This window comes from Rhipicephalus sanguineus, chromosome 6 (assembly GCF_013339695.2).
Source record: "Rhipicephalus sanguineus isolate Rsan-2018 chromosome 6, BIME_Rsan_1.4, whole genome shotgun sequence".
NCBI lineage: Eukaryota > Metazoa > Arthropoda > Arachnida > Ixodida > Ixodidae > Rhipicephalus > Rhipicephalus sanguineus.
Window position 1 is genome coordinate 173073254 of NC_051181.1, and position 19655 is coordinate 173092908.

General features: G+C 45.0%; 1 protein-coding gene across 4 annotated transcripts; it reads left to right on the top strand.

The window, feature by feature from the left end:
• The first annotated feature begins 2641 nt into the window (after positions 1-2641).
• LOC119397062 (uncharacterized) lies at positions 2642-17855 on the top strand. 4 transcript variants are annotated; one of them, XR_005184539.2, is made up of 4 exons: positions 2642-2903; positions 9973-10192; positions 16092-16293; positions 17704-17855. XR_005184539.2 is itself a non-coding variant. In XM_037664494.2 (3 exons), the coding sequence occupies exons 1-3, from the start codon at positions 5311-5313 to the stop codon at positions 17827-17829; spliced, it is 528 nt and encodes a 175-aa protein (XP_037520422.1). In that variant the 5' UTR covers positions 5142-5310; the 3' UTR covers positions 17830-17855. The 4 variants fall into 4 exon arrangements, 1 of the variants encoding a protein (XP_037520422.1); XR_005184538.2 differs by lacking the exon at positions 2642-2903 and adding an exon at positions 5140-5510; XM_037664494.2 differs by lacking the exons at positions 2642-2903; positions 9973-10192 and adding an exon at positions 5142-5510.
• Positions 17856-19655: the final 1800 nt, after the last annotated feature.

Here is a 19655-nt window from a genome sequence, read left to right on the forward strand (position 1 = left end):
TTTTGTTTAAACGATTCAATAAATTGTTTATACGTAGGGCTCCGTGTTTTCGGTTTTATCCGAAAAAATCCGATAAACATTCGCCGGTACAACTTTTGACAATTCGGATTTATCCGATAAACTCCGATTTCAAGGGCCAATATGACCTGGATCCATTCTTTATTGAAAGGGCAAGTTCTAAGTGCTCATTGATACATCTTCTGGTTTGACCGATTTAAAGTTTACTGTGCTTAGCTGTATTAGGCGACGTAGCTGTATTGTGCTCCGACTCAGCTTCCTACATGCAGAAGCTTCACAAGGACATGCAACCCCGAATTCAAGGGATGAAGCCAAGGGAAAGAAGTGTGAGAAGCTCAAGAGTCTTCTTTTACTGCCTGAAGCTGTGCATGACTTGCTCGTTAAGATGAGGTTTCTGAAGACCCATTCGTGTACCTTGCTCTCAATCATTAAGGAACTTGAGGAAGAGAGTACCCTGGTGCACCAAGTTTATCCCATACTGGGGGTTTGTTTGCACGCACTCATCAGTCAGTGGCGTGATGCAACCTAGGTCTTCGCATCAGATGTCACAAGTCTCTTGTACCTCCTTGACGAGACTGACCACTTAACGACTGTCGCAGACTTTCACGGATACTACACTGCTGTCACCGAAAAGTGGAGACAGACATCTGAGAGGAATCTGTGCGATCAACTCCAGTGCACCAAAGAATCGTTTTGGTACTGTGTTCAAATTGTGAATCCAAATGTGAAGAATGAGCTGCCCTGCGCGTTCGAAAGCTATGCGCCTATTTTTCAATTAGTGTTCTTGGAACTGACGTCATGAGCCAGCTCCTGAGTGATTTTGCGAACTATGAAATATGTAACATTGTTGAACCACTGTCGTGTTGGAGAAGTGTCCAGTGGCCAGTGCTTTCTCGCTGCGCGCTGTGTCTTCTGGTGCTTCCTGGGTCTAGCGCTAGCGTTGAAAGGGCATTTTCAAAGCTGAGAGTCGTGAATTGAAAGGAGCAAGCTTCGATCACAGACAGCAACCTCGCAAAGTATGCTTGCGTGTTTTACGATAAGCTTTAAGCATAAGGTTGTTATACGCACAAATACAGGTGCTATATGTTCAAGTATTTTGCTTGTGCGTATATGTTTTTGTGCATTCAGACATTCTAGAAAAAAAAAATGTGCTTCGTGTGTTTTGATGTTTTAGTTTTCAGATATGAATTGATCTAAGATTTTGGGGTTTCAAGAATAATACATAACTCCGAATTTCGGAGAATTGGGGATTTACGAGAAGTAAACTCCGATAAACGCCGAATTTCCGCCAAAAATATAAACTCCGAAAAAAACCCGCCGATTTTCAAGAAATATAAACACCGAAAACACGGAGCTCTATTTATACGTAGTTATGAATGCATATTTAGTGTACCTACTGACAGCCCCCTAAGCATTATTCCCCACCAATCCAACCGCTCCCTCTCCTCTTACATATACAGGCACCTACCACCCCGACCCCGCGTTGTTTTAGCAACCCCCCCCCCCCTCAGTCGCTTCGAAATTATGGGTAAAACACTGGCACCGCGCGCCCCGCTTCTACATCGACGTGAAACAAGTTAAACGAGGACTGCATCGCCCCACGGTGGAAAGCTGTCGTATCAGTCATTTACGGCAAAAGAAGCTGATGCCTCACATAAGCACGAACAGAACGGCTCCATGTGCGAATCGACATTGATAACGCCGGGCTCTGACAGTCATTTCAAAATATCACAACTCACCTGTGAAGCATCTTGAGCAGCAGACGATTCTTTCTTCTGGCTCCACACAATCTGTAGGGGAACTTTGACGATGTAGTCGGTTCCAAATAGAACCGAAAGCGCCGTTTCTGAGGCGGAACCGACCACCACAACGGGCCCATGCGTGCACGGGGGCCCGGGGCCGTCACTTCAACAGCTGCGCTGTAGTGAAAGAACTACGATCTACGATCATCACATTGTAATTCACCACGTCGTACACATGTCGTTGTTAAACCCCGCCGCCGAGCTGCTTTGGTGGCAAGGTCGGTTAGCACTCAGCGCGGAAGTTCGTGGTGTGCGGAACGTCGTGGGTTCGAAACCGCGCATTGTAGCTTTTTTTTTTCGTGTTTTCGTTTCTAGTTTTGAAACATTGCGTCAAGATTAACATGACTTCTCCGAAGGAACCGTAACTTTACTTTTTAAAAGAAAATCAAGCGGAAGGCTGCTGCAGCAGTACACTGCAGCTGCAACCGTACTCAAGACACAATACATTGTTTCATTGCATCGCATATGAACGGGACGCTGACATGACATTTCCGACCACTGATTTATTACGTTGAGAACGCACTCTAGCAATAAACACTTGAAAAAATAGCGACAATCCTGAGTACGCCGTTGATATAGCATGTTTTATAGAAACAGTTTCGGTTTCGATCGAAACCGGGAGTGGTAGTATAAAAGCTGTGATAATATAATAAATTATTAGCAGCGATTTGAGGTTTGTGATCACTTTATTTGTGAATTAGAGCTCCTAAACTTTCAACTAAAGCAACAAAGTTAATGGTTGAAGAAGATATCATGCCACTACGCCTTTAGTTAGCGGCAAAACATTCATTTTGACGCCACTGCTAGCAACACTGGCATTGTTTTTTTTTTTTATTCCGTGGAGGATTTTTCGTGCGTGAACGATGGCCACTTGTGAAAAGTTAGTGCGATGCCGTGTTTCGTCTACGTAAGATACCACTTTCACAAGAACAAGAAGGTTATAAGTGCGAAGAGCGTGCCGTGCGGTCGTTTAACTGCAAGGACGTTGACGACTTCACCCCTGGGGATGTCTTCAGTGCTTACTGGGAGCGGCGATGAGAAGACCAAGTCGGCTCTACGACACCGTGCTTCTGCATATGACAGGTGATGTAAATTCTTCAATTACATGGGGCACACATTCTGTGCGTATGTTTAAAATCTCTTCTTGCACGTGCGGAGTCGAAGAAGAGCCTAAACTTCAATCTGGCGGCGCATGTTCAACTTTTTTCCCCCACACTCGCCTTTGTGCTGAACCACGCCGTTATAACTCCATGTCATGTCCCAGCGCTGGCCGACCGCTATCTAACATGTAGCCTATTTACTATTCTGTAGTATGTAGTACTTTACGCCGAGCTGCCGTCGCCGCGTGGGTGTGTACCAGCGAATGCTATGCCTTGCACAGTGTTGAAATCCTGAGTTACGGCAATATTATAGATTTAACGTTAATTGCCACCGTGGAACCATGATTTGCACAGATTTTTTTAAAATCCACGATGTGAATCTGTGATAGTATACAGGTGACTACCGCAGTTCTTTGCCACGTGGTATTTTCGAAATGCATGGATCTAGACGGGTGCGAGCAAGTGATGCTCTCTTATGCGCTGCAGCATAGTGCTCAGGCTTCAGGAAGAGGTTGAAACAAGCGTGCGGCCTGCGAAGCTCGAAGCTTACCAGCTTATACATTTTTTTAGCGAAATCTTTGTCAACATGGCATTACACCCATCTTCACTAACCAGAGGTCGTGCTCTTGAATTCGTGTATTCTTCATGATGCTGGTTGTATTGCTGTGGGGCCTTGCTCAGTGCTTTAAGATTGGTCTTCAGGGCATAGCTTGACGGTGGTCCTGGTGCAAGCTTTCCCACATGTATTTATGCAAATGTGTGCTAATCATCATAATTACTTTCTGATAAGTGTGACTTAATTGTAATATTGCACTACTGCTAGTTGGAATCATAAGTGTATAAACAAAATTGTTTATTTTTCTGTCACAATTGTCACATAGTGCATGGTTCCCATTGCATGTTTGCATAGTTTTGTGTGACTGTGTTGGCTTGTATTGTCAACTGACTTATTTATCGATTATGACGTGTCACTTTTATTCACAGTCCAAACAAGAAATGGACCAATGTTTCAATGCATACGGAACAAAAAAAAAAAAAAAGATACGCCGACCAGCCCAAACAAACATTTGACGTCTCGGCTTTCAGCACGCAAGCCTTGATCACAATGAATGCATCACCAGAAGTGCTTCGTTTAAATGGGCTTGAGTAAGTCACTGCAAAGGCTGTGCGTAGATGGGGTTTCGATTTCCGTCGTTAAGATTAACTCTCTTGCAAGTGGTCTGTATGATAAGTGATTCTATACGTCGCCGAGATGCTGCCATATTTTCTATTGTGACGATTTTTGCGTTGTCTCAATCAATCTTGTGGTCATTCATCACGGCGTGTTCAGCTAAAGCGTTGTTGTGGACGCTCTTATCTTTTGTCAAGAGTGTGCTGCTGCAGACGCTTCTTGTAGTTTCCTGACACTCCGATGTAAACATTCTTGCAGTCTGCTCAAGGTATCTAGTAAACTACACTGGGGAAACGCCCCTGGGCAGGCAGTCCTTCACTCGCACAAGTTGATGGCACATCTTTTTGGGTGAAATGTGTGTCCACATACATGTCATACTCACGTCGGACATGTGCCAAACATCCGCTTGTTCCAGAAATATGCGGTACAGGGGCTCGCTTCGTGGAAGCGGGGGCCAGCAGGAAGGAGATGTGTCAAGGTGTCATTGTCATGACAGTTGAATTTCACCTCTGCGCACCCCGCTTCCCACAAGAGGGTTGTTGTCAGCACGCTACTGCAGCGTGCCAAAGATTGGGCTCGAAGCCACATGATGCAGGCATGGCAAAGGTACGGGACGACCTCACTCACTGTGATACCCTAGGCACTTTATCAGTGCAATAGACTGTCAACTGTCATAACGGGTACACATTTACGCGCCTGCTTCCTGCTGGCTCCCTCCTCTATGGAGCAAGCCCCTGTACCCTATATTTCTTGAACAAGTGAATGTTTGGTGCATGTCCTACGTGAGTATGACATGCACATGGCACAGATTCCACCCAAAAAATCGCGCCATCAACTTATGAGAGTGAAGGATCGCCTGCCCAGGGAGCATTTCCCCATGGTAGTTTACTATATACCTTGAGCAGAGTGCAAGAGTGTTTACATCGGAGAGTCAGGAAACTACAAGAAGCGTCTGCAGCAGCACACTCTTGACAAAAGATAAGAGCGTCCACAACAACGCTTTAGCTGAACGCGCCGTGATGAATGACCACAAGATTGATTGAGACAACGCAAGGAGCGTCACAACAGAAAATATGACAGCATCTCGGCTACATATGGAATCGCTTATCATACAGACCACTTGTAAAAGAGTTAATCTCAACAACAAAAATCTGAATGTGATCAATGCGAGGTCTTTGTAGCGATTTCTCAAACCTATTTAAATGAACCGCTTCTGCTGATGCATTCATTGTCAACAAGGCTTCCTTGCTGGACGCTGAGACGTGATAAACATTTGTTTGGTCTGGTCGGCATCTCTTTTTTTTTCGAATGCACGGTGCCGGCCACACGGGATTCCTTCATGCTGTCGACTTCCATGTCAACACATAGCGCATGTGCTACACAAATCAAGAAAAAAGAGTGCACAAACTGCAACGGAAGGTGAGGTAATGGGAAAGCTGTATGTTTTTTTTTGCTCAAAAGCTTTTCTGTGTGATTCCACGAGAGATCGAACATGCATGTCCGGTCGATATTTTTGTTTTGTCGGGGTTTTTTATATGTTATGTGGGCATATTCAAAGTGCACGGGACCGAAAATATTATTTCCGAAAAACGTTCCCTGCGCGCTTAAAAATATTTGTAGGTGGCGGCATGGTCGTCCTCTTTTTGCTCACTGCAATATTTTTGGATTTCACGGCCGAATTTAACGCGAGTATAAACGCTGTGACGAAAACTTTTTGCTGCTGGTTTTAATACGCATTACTGTGAATTACATCCATGCTTTTTTTATACCGTCGTCAAAAGGGAAAAAATGTGAAAAAACGACAAACGCAGCCCAAACCAAAAAAGTTTGCTAAGTTTGATGCGCCTTGGCGCCTTTCGTATTTCGCACACGAACTTCAAAACAGTATCATATATAGAAAGGAGCCTTAGAACATTTCTGCGGAAGGTCATTTTCCTACGGGCAGCGCAAAAGAACAAAAAAATATTTAAAAGAGAGAGCTTTTTCAAAAAAGCTCACTTTCAAAAAATAAAATTAAAAAAACTCCGGTCTCAATTTTGACGACAATTTTTTATCGAAGAGTGCTCATGTAAATGAAAAACACAGTTTCATATCATATGTCCTCATTTGCTTTGTTCACGAGATACAACGGGCCAAATGACCCTTGCTGTATGTGCTCACTTCAGTGCGCTTGATGGTTGTTATCAGCTTGCAATGTGCGTAAATCTACAGTTTTAATTATTTTGCTGCAGAAAAACTTTGCTATGGTGGCTTGTTAACAAGAAAAATGTATTCTCAGATTTTATTTGCGTCTAGCATGTGCGGGGGTGGGCTGCTGCCGCTCTCTAAAGGGCTAATGAGTACGCAGTTTGCAGCCCACAACCTCAACTTACCCCGCCATTATTCACTAATCAAGAGCACGTGAGATGCCGTGAGCATATGGTTTAGGTGACTTTGCCAAAACTCGCCTTGCACAGCAAACAAAGCATCTGTATGCATGGACAGGCCAGCTTAATCTGTAACTAAATGCCACAGTCAGCAGGTGCGATGTTATGGAGTTGCTTTCTCACTGCCTGCTTGCTGAGCCGTTTATTTCGCTTCCCGCTATCACATGTTTTCGGTGTCACAGATAACGTCTTCCGCATAGGCGTGCGCAGGGTTCCTCTACAGGGGGGGGGGGGGAAGGTTCTTCGCGGCACCCCCCTCCCTATTAAGTCAATGTATGGGGCAGGCTTTGTGCCCCCATCTGCTTAGGTGACTAGGGAGGCCCCCCCCCCCATGCGCAGGGCTATTCTCTTTCTGTATCATTTTGACCTTTACCTCACCATTTCAGCAGCCAGAAAACATTCGGTGTGGCATAAGTGGCCGAAGCTGCCCAATGTATGAAGTGCTTTTCCACGTTGAGAACAGCAGAGGTCACTGGTGGCGCCAGACGGAGATTAGCCTTAATTTTGACGAGTGTGGCCCACAAATTAATTATGACAGCACAAAGCATTTACACACCCTTGGTCATAAAAATGTGAAAACCGTTAGCAGTTCTGGAAGCTCATTCATGACACCAGCGCAGAAGTGAGAGAATGTGTGCGGCGCTGCTCAGTATACACGCTTCGACTTGGTCTAGCTGCTCTACACGCGATGTGCGCGGCCCATGGCTAGGTTCGTGTATTCTGTGGTGATGATTTACGCATTCACAAAAAGGAAGATTGTTGAGAAAATAATTTTTGTTGCGTCAATTTGTTTTCGTTGCTGTTTTTGTAATTGCCTACCTCCAGAAGCTACTGCCATAGGTTGAGGATATTCGCGACACCTGCGAGGTCTGCTAGAATTGCTTTACGCGCCTAAAGAAAAACCTGTCTACATCAGTGAGAACCGCGATGAGGCAGACCAGGCATTTCTTCAGAAAGAAAAAGCGATTGATATCTTGAACAGGTGCGCCCACTTTCCCTTTGATGCTTGTAGGCGAGGTTGTAGGCTGCAAACTGTGTACACGTTAGCCCTTTAGAGAGCGGCAGCAGCCCACCCCCGCACACGCTCGACACAAATACAATCTGAGAATACATTTTTCTTGATGACAAGCCACCAGAGGAAAGTTTTGCTCCAGCAAAATAATTAAAACTGTAGCTTTTTGAAAATGTCCTTTTTTGAAAAAGCTCGCTTCTTTAACTATTTTTTTCTTTTTTTGCACTGCCCGTAGGAAAACGACCTTCCGCAGAAATGTTGCAAAGGCTCTTTTCTATATTTGACACTGTTTTGAAGTTCCTGTGTGAAATACGAAAGGCACCAAGGCGCATCAAACTTAGCAAACTTTTTTGGTATGGGCCGTGTTTGCCATAAATACACTTTCACAGATGTGCTCCGTGAAAGAGCAGCACGATGGCAGGGCGCAAGCACTGTAACATGGCTTAGTTTTTTCATATTTCATGGGCTTTTTTCTTTGTAGCACAGTAAAATGAATGTAAGAAGTATTATCCAAGAAACAATTCACTCATTGGTTTCTAAAGGTGCTGTACAACTCTGGGATCATACTTTGTGTCTTATTCAATAACTAAGATGTTGAGTATCTAAACATAATGAATGAGTTAATTAAGAGGAAATTAAAAAATCGTCTGAGTAACTAAATATAGGCTAGTGTGAATATATGTGTTCACTTCAATTTAATTCTGATGTGCCTCTCATTTTTAAAGTCTTGGTAAAAGTTACAAAGGACAGGCTGTATATAGGGTCTCTGGATGAAATCAAGGCTTCGACAGACACCTGTCTGGTCGGGAAAAAATCATCTAATAAAAAGACGAGGACGCCGACCACAAGATGATAAACTATGTATTGACGTTTCGGCACCCAGAACGGGAGCCTTGTTCACAATCTCCATTGTGAACAAGGCTCCTGTTCTGGGTGCTGAAACGTCAGTACATAGTTTATCATCTTCATTGTGAACAAGTCTTCCGTTCTGGGTGCTGAAACGTCAGTGTCAGTACATAGTTTATGATCTTCATTGTGAACAAGTCTTCCGTTGTGGGTGCTGAAATGTCAATGCATAGTTTGCCATCTTGTGGTCGACGTCCTCGTCTTTTTATTCAATAGGGTCTGTGGAGTAGTGCAGTAGGTAAGTATGTGTAATAGACCTTTTTCAAACACACGAGCACCACCAACGCGTGTGCAAGCGCTCGTTGTATAGTCTTGTATATATGATATGTATAGTCATGAGCAATATGAGGCGGAACTCTGCAATTACCTACCTTTCAAAGGTCATAGTGGCTAAGCGCAATTGGCAAGCACAAGAGTGTTCATAACACCAAATGCTCTAGTGGAAAGGTATCTCTTGCAATTCAGTACGTCACGTTCATATCAGTACATAAAAAGTAATCATTGAATAAATGTGAATTCGGTGTTCCGGTACATATTGCTCATGATAGTACGTCGTATACAACACAATAACGCATGCCGATACTGTCGTGCCGTACTCTTGTACTGTGCCGCTAAACTGCTACATCTGATATGCATCCACATGGTAATACTTATGCTGACTGTGTTATTCCTTTCACATTTCATGCGTAGAGATACATGCAGGGGTGTTTGGATATATGTAGTATTTATGATTTAAGAATGGTCAACAAGCGGTTGTATGTTCTTTTCGAGTCATGCTCCCACGGCACCAATGAGCAGCGGGCGACCAAACAGCCGACTTGCTAGATGCTTACACACTTTTCCCATAGTGCCTGCGAGGCATTCTGGGATTGCTTGAAAAGGTCTATTGAGCAGCTCTGAAAAATTAATTCAGTGGCCTTCCTGTATCATAACAGCACTTTTTTTTCTGTGTCCATTTGTAGGTGTGAAGTGTCCTTGAACTGTAACATATAAATGGGTGCAGACATCCTATCCTATTGCATGCTTTCACAGTAATGCAGCAGCTTGGTCTTGAAGTAGTGCGTGTGTGCAGCTGTGGCAAAATTTTGTTTTGGTTACAGTTCAGTACCACTAATGATGTGCATATTCGCTGCTCTGACCACTTATGTCACAAGCAGTCTATGCTGTAATGTCTCTGCCAAAGTGGTCATCTTTAACAGTATGCGGCACAGTGCACAGTTATTGAACGTAAATTTGATGTAGAAGTGTTTGAATTCATTCAAAGCTCACTGTCGTGCTTTTTCTTTCATCTCACTTGCCTCAGTCTGGCAAAAGCACGTGTATCAACGGCGCCTAAAGACTCTAAACAAATGTTTGGAACATAGGTACAACACTGAGCAAACATTGGCATCATTATTTTCTGAACAGTTGCTGACGTTGCAAAATATTTTCTTTGCACTCTTACATTTACAGGTATAATAATAACTTTTCTAGCTTACGGAACAGTGGAGCTTGAATTCTAACAGTTTAGCATTTGTTGATTTTGCTCCATGAACAGGTTCAGCACAAAGTGTTGCTACAGCAGCAACAACTGCGCCTGCTACTGAGTCTGCTGCCACCTCATATCCTGCAGCCAGACCAACTAAATGTGCTGCCTCTTCTGGTCCTGCAGCCTTAGCAGTCACACTGCCTTCTGCCTCTGATGCTGACATGTCGCAGTGTTCGTTCAGCAAGGATGAACAGCTAAGATAATCAAGGATCCACAAGGAGTATTATAGGTGCGTAGCCTATCATGACAATAACTAGTAACAAGGGTGCTTATTTGGGCCAGTCTGTACATGTCTATAAGAAACGAGAAACAGCATGAACCACAGGATGACAGGACAGAGATGGACTAAGCGCTGTTCTATTCGGACTACCTTTACGGTGTAAGTATGACAGTGCTAAGTCCCCATATCTATGCTTTTGTCCTGTGGTTCGCGCTGTTGCTTGTTTTCTGTGAGCTAGTAACAAGGTGTGGACTTGAGCTAATTGCTAAATAGCCGCGCGAAGACGTAGGATGTCTTTGCATCTTGTTTCTTTTGCAATAACTAGCCTTGTGCCGTGTTTCTGCTTACCTAACCAAGCAGAAATGAATGTGTGGGTGCAGAGTGTGTTAATTGCCAGTTCTTGCACAGTCAGTCTGCATGTGGCCTGATAATCACGTTGTCTCGACAGAAGCCAAAAAAATAATGCTGTTGTAGGAGCGACAACAATGCTACCATCTATTAAAGCTAAAAAAATTGTAGGAGGTGCTGGTAGTTACCTTTGCTCGCTAGTGCTGCATGAGTTATGCTGATAAACTGTGCCCAGCCTTTACCGAAAGGCATACTTCAGCTTTCAGAAGCTGAACTTACTTTTAGAGGATGGCTTATCTTACTATTCAAAAGGAACATCATGTGAGCTACTGCATTCACAGTGCCTGTGGCGATCTGGGTCAACACAAGCTAGATTGTGCTGCCACTGTGGTCATCATTCACCGTGGTCATAAAGTGATACAGTGCTGAATTGTAGCTTAAAATCTGGCCAGAGGCTTCGATACTCATTCGGTAACTGATCAGCACTTGCTGGAATGCGGGCATTGTGTCATCATTCAAAGTGCAGCTGCAGCACGGCACCCTGAAATATTTCTTAATCCACAGCAGCTTCTGCCACGCTTGTGACGTAGCGTGAACGTTACAAGGAGTCGAAATGAAATTACTGCTCGCCGCAACCGATGCAGACAAACCGCATTGTTGCTATTGACGCACTCATTATGGTGATTACTCTTTGTGAATGCATGCGCCAATAGGTACCGAATAAGAATGAAGCTACTGTTTGCCACAAGAGATGATACTACTTACGCAATTGTAGATGGTCATTACCCAATTTTGAAGACGCGCAGTCTGTACATACAACAGGCATAAAAAATTTTCAGGTGGTGGCCTTCAAACCTCCAAGCAACCCCTGTAAATCCCTTGTTGGGCCAGTGAACGCAGCCGATCATGTTTTCTTTCGTGTATTTTGCCAATTATGAAAGCTGTACTTGTGTTTTTCAAACTTTAACACTTTCCCAATTACATTTATAGATAGCAATTCTGTGAGCCCATTATCACTTCTTAGCAAAAGAAAAGCATTTTTTCCTGTTCCAAAGCTGGCTACAGAAACGGCGAGGCCTTTAGCGATACTGAGTGCATCACTTTGCAGTTTTTATAATTATGTGCTATTTGACAACTTTTAATTGCACAAGCCATTTTGATAATAATTTTCTCACAGCACTTGAAGCACAAAAATCTTAGAATATACCGTATTTATTTGAATCTAAGCTGATGTTTTTTTTCGAAAAAACAATGTGCGAAAGTGGGGGGGTCGGCTTAGGTTCGAGTACAATGACTAAGGCTTTTTTTTTTCTGGCCTTGCGAATTTCGGAGATCGGCTTAGAATCGGGGCCGGCCTAGATTCGAGTAAATACGGTATATACATAATGGGACTGCATATTTTGACTGTTGACTAATATGTATCTTGCCTTCAGTATTCACCAAACACTGAAATGTGCAGTCTGATAAAGTATAAAGTGTACCTCGCAAGACATTGTTAACTGGTGAATTACAATAAAGAGCTGAAACCTGGGAAAATATGCAAGTGAAACTTAAGAAATTATACGATTTAGGAGAACAAATAATAATTATGTGGCTAATGCTGCACTGTTATCATTTACTACTTCCATGTTGACATAGAGGCAGTTTCAATATTATTTTCAAGCTTGTACTTGGCACAGTAAAGCCTCGCTGTTATGTTACTCGCTGCGTTTTCCTGGCTGGTACATCGTTTTCTGCTGGTCCCGGCATAGCTTCCATAGGGTCCAATATACAGTAGACTCTCGATAATTCAAACTTGAGGGGACCTCGGGATTTCATTTGAATTATCAGAAGTTCTCATAAATATGACTCAGGGCAGCACACCAACTAACACTGCGATGTTTATTGTTTCTCAGTGCCGGAGGATTGTCATAGACAGCTCTGCATGATTACCAGTAAAATTTTTAGACACCAGCAATAATACTGGTACTCGTAATTATACAAGGGGTGTACGGGTGTGTAATCAAGGGACGAAATGTGTTGCATCCCAGGACAGTTGCTAGCCCCTTCTAATTCTTAGGAAGCTTTCTCGCATGGCATACTGCGGAGAAAGTGACTTTAAGAAATGTTTGGCACACGATAGATCAAGGCCAGACCGTACCGTCTTTTTTTTTCTCGGTCAGCACGCGATTATTGGTGCGCAAGGTTCGGCTAGTTTGGCCATTTTGAAGGAAGGCAATCAGCTTTATTTGTGCCTGTTAGTAACAGAAAAATGTGAATGTTCAGCTAGAAGCAACAAAGGCAGCAGATATTTCAAGACATGGACAAGCGAAAAGTTTGAATTAACCAAATTTGTGCAGTGAGGTAGTTTGAATTAAGCAGCTTTAAAATACATTGAAAACATAGTGGGCCAACCTCAAATTTAAGATTTGTTTGAATTAACCGAAAGTTTGAATTATCAGAGTTTGAATTATGAAGAGTCTACTGTATTTGGAATCCCATAACATCGCGAAGTACGCTCAGAGCTGGCCGAAAGAGAGCAGCCATGTTAACTTTCCGGACGGCTTGGCTTGGCTTGACCGTAAGATTAGCTAGCTGCATGAGTTGTTGAAGGGACACTCATGAAGTACTTCTGGTTCTCACGACCAAAACAGCCTTTGAAATTCGTACTGCAAAGATGATGTCTGTGACATAATTGGATGTAAACTTGTTTTTGGCGCTCGCGAAAGTGAGGCCTTAGAGCAGGGGTCTCAAACTCATCTCAGCTTGTGGGCCACAGTCCCGAAATTTAGTGCAACAAGGGCCGGAACAGTGAAAAAAGTCGGAGCGGGGAGAGATTTGAGCAAAATGTCACATAGTGTTGCCATTTGGAAGAATGCCTGTCTCATATCTTATGTATGGGTCATATCCACAGGGGATTTGACGTTGGTTGCAAGAAAGATATCAATACTGGTCTGCAGAATGACTAAAATTCTGAAAGAGCTTTTGTTCAATGGTGATATTTCAACATAGTGACCGTATGGGGTGCCTCAGCAAAAAGATGCTTGAGATCAGTCGCGTGTCTGGAACTCCGCCGAACAAAGCATTGTTAATCGCTATACACTCCGTTCACTGTGACTGGTGCGCCACCACGAGGCCGTCAGAGAAGGCAGTTCGTGAGAGCCCGAGCAGAAGCGAACGTTTTCCCGCGCCCGCTAGCACGCAGTTGTAGGTGTTCTGTGACGCAGTCATGAACTGCTGCGTCGTCGGTTGTACGAACAGGTGCACGTCGTGCCCTGCGGGAACAACGTTTCACCGTTTCTCAACTCGTCCGTGCTTATTGGGCAGCGGCAGAAGTGGATCACAGCTGTGCGACGAAAAAGTTCGCTTGGTTCTCGCTCCCTGTGCCATCTCGCATTCTGCAGTTTTGTTTTTCTTTTGCCGCTAGCATCAGTACATTTCAGCCATGACGGAATAAACTAGGAGCCCTCTCGGCACTCGAAGAGATGCAGTGCACATTTCGTTGGGGGTGTGCCGTCCAAGGATGTGTCGTCCCCATCGTAGTGCCAACGATATTTCCTGATGAGTATCGTAAGCGGTCCAAGCTTGCAGAAGATAAGTTGATAGTCAGCACTTGTGTCGTCGTATGTGTTTCTTCTACGTCCCGTGCTTTACGTTCGCGCTGTTCCTGCAGTCATGATTTTAGTGCTGGCGGAAGCGCAGCTGTTCAAGTAGAGATGCGCTAACTGGGAGTCGATCCCCTTCCCCCGAGATGTTGAGGGACAAAAATGTCAGGTGGTCATGGCTCTTTGGAAAGATCCTAGGATTAAAGCAGAAACACGACTGGGGTAGCCCTACGGCACTCGGAAGCTTCGAGAGGTCGTGGTCCCGAAAATGCTAAAATGGATAAAAAAAAGAACAGTGGTAAACACAGGACACAGTGAGAAGAAACGACAGGACACTCACTGTGTCCTTTGTTTAGCGCTGGTTTTTTTAATCGATTTTGACAATGTACCAACTAGGCCAGTCCGCCTTGGTACCGAAAATGTTTGCGCATCTCTGTTCTAGAGCGTAGCTTCGGTTATACCAGAGTTTGTGCAAATTATAAAAGCGTAGTGAGCTCGCGCAGACGAGAGAGCCAAGTGCGCAAGTGGTTGATACTTGTAGTAAACAGCTGACCCTGTAATCATTCGGCGTTGATGAAACGAACAAAGTGTGCAGCATGTAGACAAATGTGCACACGGAACTAAAATCGAGGCTGTTTATTTTCATCTTAGATCTGGCCGTCGTTGCAGTTTTCTGCGAACGCTGTTGCGACGGAAGCGCAATGTTTGTTTCGGAAAGAAGTATAAACAACGAAAGAGGTTGTAGTGAATGAGGGAGACTGATGGTGGCCGAAGTGACCGTGCCGTCGTCGGCGCCACATCCTTTGAAGCGAAAGACAAAGCGGGGCCGATCGTAACACGTTTATTTCTCGCCCGCACCTCAAGCTCTTGGCATCAGCCGCACGATCGGCGAGGTAGAAACGATCCTGATGAGTGATGATGATGCTGCAATAAGGTCGTTGCTACGCGCGACAATTTCAAGCAAAATACTTGGTGGCTGCGAATTGACATGACACGAAGCCGCCAACAAATAACCACGCCGCCCGGCCACTCGCCGAAGTTTCCACGGCGAGTGTCCGTGGATAATTCTAAATGTTCTGAGGAAGTACACGGGTAGCGGGCATGCACCAATAATATTCTAAGCATGAAAGAATGACAGCTTGCTCGATAGCTATGGAGTAAGCCTCTTGTGTGACGCACGCATTTAGCCGTCAGTACTGACGACGCCGTCAGTACTCACGTCAAAAACGTGGCCGCTCTCGTGTAGGTTTTCCCCTTTTTAACGGTGGCATCGCGGAAGAACTATCCCACTACGATATCTTTAAATCAAGCTCGAAGCACTAACGGGCCAGCGACAGGCGCTTGCGCCGCCATAGCTGTCAAAGCAATGAGGCACTGTTGTCTGCTAAGGCTCTCACCGTTGCATGCTCGCCGCACTGCAAGTGGCGCTGCGTGCGTCTTTCAAGGCGCCCTCTATAGGTCCCGAACGGAGTGTATAGGCGAGAAAATATTTTGAATACCATTTAACAAACTCACAAAAGTTTATTATTTGTGAATTCACGGGCCACTAGCACAGCGACATTGACACATCTGGGGACGATCTCACAAAGGTATTGGCAAAAGTGATCGCTTGTGAGGCTTTGGCCATGGTGGCACTAAATTTTTTAGAGGATATGATACTGAAGGTGCTCGAAAAGCTTTTCAGCTTATCTGCAAGGAGTAAATCCAGAAACGCACAGTGTTTTCATGCATAAGAATTCAAATTAAATTCTGTGCAGTTGAGCACTAATTAATTTTTTTTAGTTTTTCCTGTTTTCAGCTCTTAAGTTTATTGCTTAGTACAGTCCCTTCAAAAATGTATCAGCAGATTTCTCTGTATGTGTTGCAGTTCAATGTGTAGTTCAGGCTTTTGAAATTCAGCTCGTCGTTATTGTGATTGGGATGAAATAAACAGTGCTGTTTCCTAAAGAAATAATCTTTTGTTTGTATCTGTGTAGGTTGACCAGCCTAACGGTTGGATGCTCTCAAGGGCCGCCTCAAAAAAGGACTTTCATTTGGTTCAGCGGTCCACCATCGCAATATGGTGGACAGATGCCCGCGTGCATAGGAGCTTCCTGGGAACGAACCATTTTGCAGCAGAAGGTGGCCAGAAGCCTGCACAGCAGCCATTGTCCCCACACAAAGTGGAAGCATAGAGAGGTCAGCGAGAAAGCTTGCACATTTCAGTAGCGTGCATGTTTTCTGTCATGCATGCATGTCGTTTTATAACCCAATACCAGTTCGGCGACTTCGGTGCCCTATTTCTGAGCACAACTGCAAGTTATATTTCTAGCCACAGAATGTACATGCCGAATGGTTGAAATGCTGAAGTACTTGTCCACTTCAAGTAATACTGCAAGTCGGCCTAGTTGGAACATATTCATCTTCACGGATTCGCGCAAGCACATGGAGACAAAGAAGAGATGCCCAACGACGAGCGCAATCTAACAACTTGTTTATTTTTTGAAAACCTTCACTTAACAACCCTCCGATCGGCGCGATCTGGTAAAAAAAGCTTGTCAAAAGCACACATGGCACAGCTCGTGATCACATGCCTTAATGTACAGATGACAACAGCAAAATTTCTTTCTCAAGCAAGGCAACAGAAGGGCGCCAAACACACTTAGGCCTCCACTATCTCCCTCGAAGTTTGATTGCGATGCCTGTATTCACTGGTGGTGCTACTAAAACAAGGCGTGCATGCGCACTCATTGCAATGCTGTGCTAAATGTGTGTTAGGGCGACCTTTCAGAATAGACATATGATCCCCTAGCCTCGTGTTTATACATCTGCCAGTCTGCCCTATGTACACATGACCACACGTCACAGGAATATTGTACACTACATTGTTTACACATTTAACAAACTGGTGCTTCTTGGTACACATTTAACAAACTAGCAGTGATTCTTTACGTACATGGGCTACCTCACAGAATAAAAAAGGTAGCTCGAAATTACGAAGTTAAGGTGGTGTTTTTGGCCAAGACCAAAATCGGAGGTTTGTGTGCTTTGGTTGACCAGACATGTGAGAAACTGAAATGTGTACAGGAAGGACTACTGTGGTGTTAATTGTGCAAACAATGTAGTGTACAATATTCCTTTGACGTGTGGTCAGCTGTACGTAGGGCAGACTGGCAGATGTATAAACACGAGGCTAAGAGAACATATGTCGATTCTGAAAGGTCGCCCTAACACACATTTAGCACTGCATTCCAATGAGTGCGCGTGCACGCCTTGTTTTAGTAGCACCACCATTGAATACAGGCATCACAATCAAACTTTAAAGAAGATAGTGGAGGCCTTATACATTGACAAGCAGAAAGAAAAATGTGCTAGCCACCTTTCCGTTGCTTTGCTTGAGAAAGAAATTTTGCTGTTGTCATCTGTCCGGCGTGTGATTACGAGCTGTGCCATGTGTGCTTTGAGGAGTTCTTTTGGCGAGATCACGCAGATCGGATGGGTTGTCAAGTGAAGGTTTTCGAAAAAATGAACCAGTTGGTAGATTGCGCTCGTCGTTGTGTATCTCTCAAATTCAAATTAGGGAAATCCTGTAATGAATTGTTCTTGCAGTCTCTTCCAGGCACTACAGTGCTGCCCAAAGCCCTTCGGAAGAGGAAGCGAAACAGGCCGCCCAGAACACCAGGCTTTTGGCTGTCCCAGAAGACATCCAAGTTGAGGCGAGGGCAGAAAAAATAAACAGAGAAGTCATTTTCATTTCCAAACTACTGTGCAAAGCCTTGTGTTTTTGCCTGCGGCCATGTAAAGATGCATGTTTTCATTCACAATGCATTTAAGGACATAAAAAGGCGGATTACACCTGTACCCGTCGTGCAAAAACACACCAGCCCGGTTCTTGCCAAAACACGCCAGTCCGGGTCTCAACAAAACACACCAGCCCGGTTCTTGCCAAAACACACCAGTCCGGTTCACACCAAAAACCGGTCGTATACACCAGACCCGGGACACCCGCCAGAAACCGTGTCTGAATTCCCGCTCTGGTGGGAACGGGAAAAACACACCAGACACGGCCTGGTGGATTTTTCGACTGGGTTGGTTATCTTGCGTATGGTGGCTACTGACGCTGTTCCAACAACAGTTGGTCTGCTTTTAACGTTCATTCAGAACTACAGCTCTTTGTTTCGTAGAACTGCGGCCGCTTGTCTCGGCGGCGAGTGCTGCGCAATGGTGAAGTACTGCTCTCAGTGTACTCCGTCCGATCGTGAAAAAGGCGTTAGCTTTCACAACTATCCTAAGGACCCGAAGCTGAAGAAGAAGTGGATAGTCAAGTTCAGAATGGGAAAGCGCCCCACGCCTTCATCGACAGTGTGCAGCAAGCACTTCGCGGACAGTGACTTCTGCTACCCACCGTATACGCCCAACTCTTAGGTAAGCTTGTGACCGCGTTTAAGCGCCTCGCCAATACTTGAGCCGTTTATGGCACGCAGGCTATAAGCATAGGCGACGTACACCAGGTGCGGTGCCGTCCCACAACCTGCCGCGAAGGCCCCTAGAAAAGGAGCCGACGACGCGGCCTTCGAATCGCCTAGCAGGAAAGCGCGCCTCGTGAGCTCAGCTGAGCGTCGCAGGATATGAGACTACGGCTGCATTTGGATGGTGTACATACGTATTTTACTTATGAAGGCAAGCAAGCGCCTAGCGGACTGCTTATCATAAATTCATAAGCGAAACCTGTTGCCGCTGTTTGGTGCACATTCTCTAGAAGTCTTCACCTGAGGCAACACAGACGCTTTTTTAAAAGCGGAGCTCTTTAAGCTTTTCGTTAGGCTGCGTGGCGTGAAACTCGACCCAGTTTGCTTTTGCCACGTTAATATCTGTGGCCCTCTGAGTGGTATAATAAGCGATTAACTATTTGTTATATTCTAATACCCATGTGACAGCCCTGTGCGGTGTTAATATAAACTACGACGTAACATCGTTCTCCCTGAACCAACATTACGGGACAAACTGCGATCATGGGCATCGGCAGTGAGGTGTGCAACAACGCGGCACTTGCGCACTTGTTTGCAAGACGAGAGCTGCGACGGTGATGCGATCTCCGTTGACGGCCTCGACCGCGCATTCAACAACGTGGCCTGCGTCGTACACCGCTTCGCCCTCGATGAGGCACCGCGACCTTTTACAAGCTTTATCTACATACTTGTAGATGCTGGAGAACGGCACGCTTACTGAAATACCGAAAGAAACACTTAAACTAATTAGTATCGTACGGCGGAAACAAGATAACGAGCGAGAACACTCACACATAGTTTCCCTTTCTTACCAGCAATGCGGTCGGTGGCATCGACGCACTACTCGGCCATCCTGGGGATTTCTCGGCCCTGTGGATTGAGCCGCAACCAAAACAAGTTCAAGAATACACTCGAAAACATTCGTTGCAGGCGTTAGTTGACCGTCGCGAGGCTGTTCGTTCGACAAAGTTCTCGCCTGAAGCAGACGATCCGCATACAGGAGCAGCGGCTGCTGCAGCGCGGTTGAGAGCGGAGTCCCCGCTCTGACGTCAT

Coding starts and splice junctions, on each gene's coding strand:
- LOC119397062 (XM_037664494.2), top strand. CDS start 5,311: ATGCATTCATTGTCAACAAGGCTTCCTTGCTGGACGCTGAGACGTGAT. Junction 5,511..16,091: donor TGCACAAACTGCAACGGAAG/GTGAGGTAATGG, acceptor GTATCTGTGTAG/GTTGACCAGCCTAACGGTTG. Junction 16,294..17,703: donor CAAAGTGGAAGCATAGAGAG/GTCAGCGAGAAA, acceptor TTGTTCTTGCAG/TCTCTTCCAGGCACTACAGT.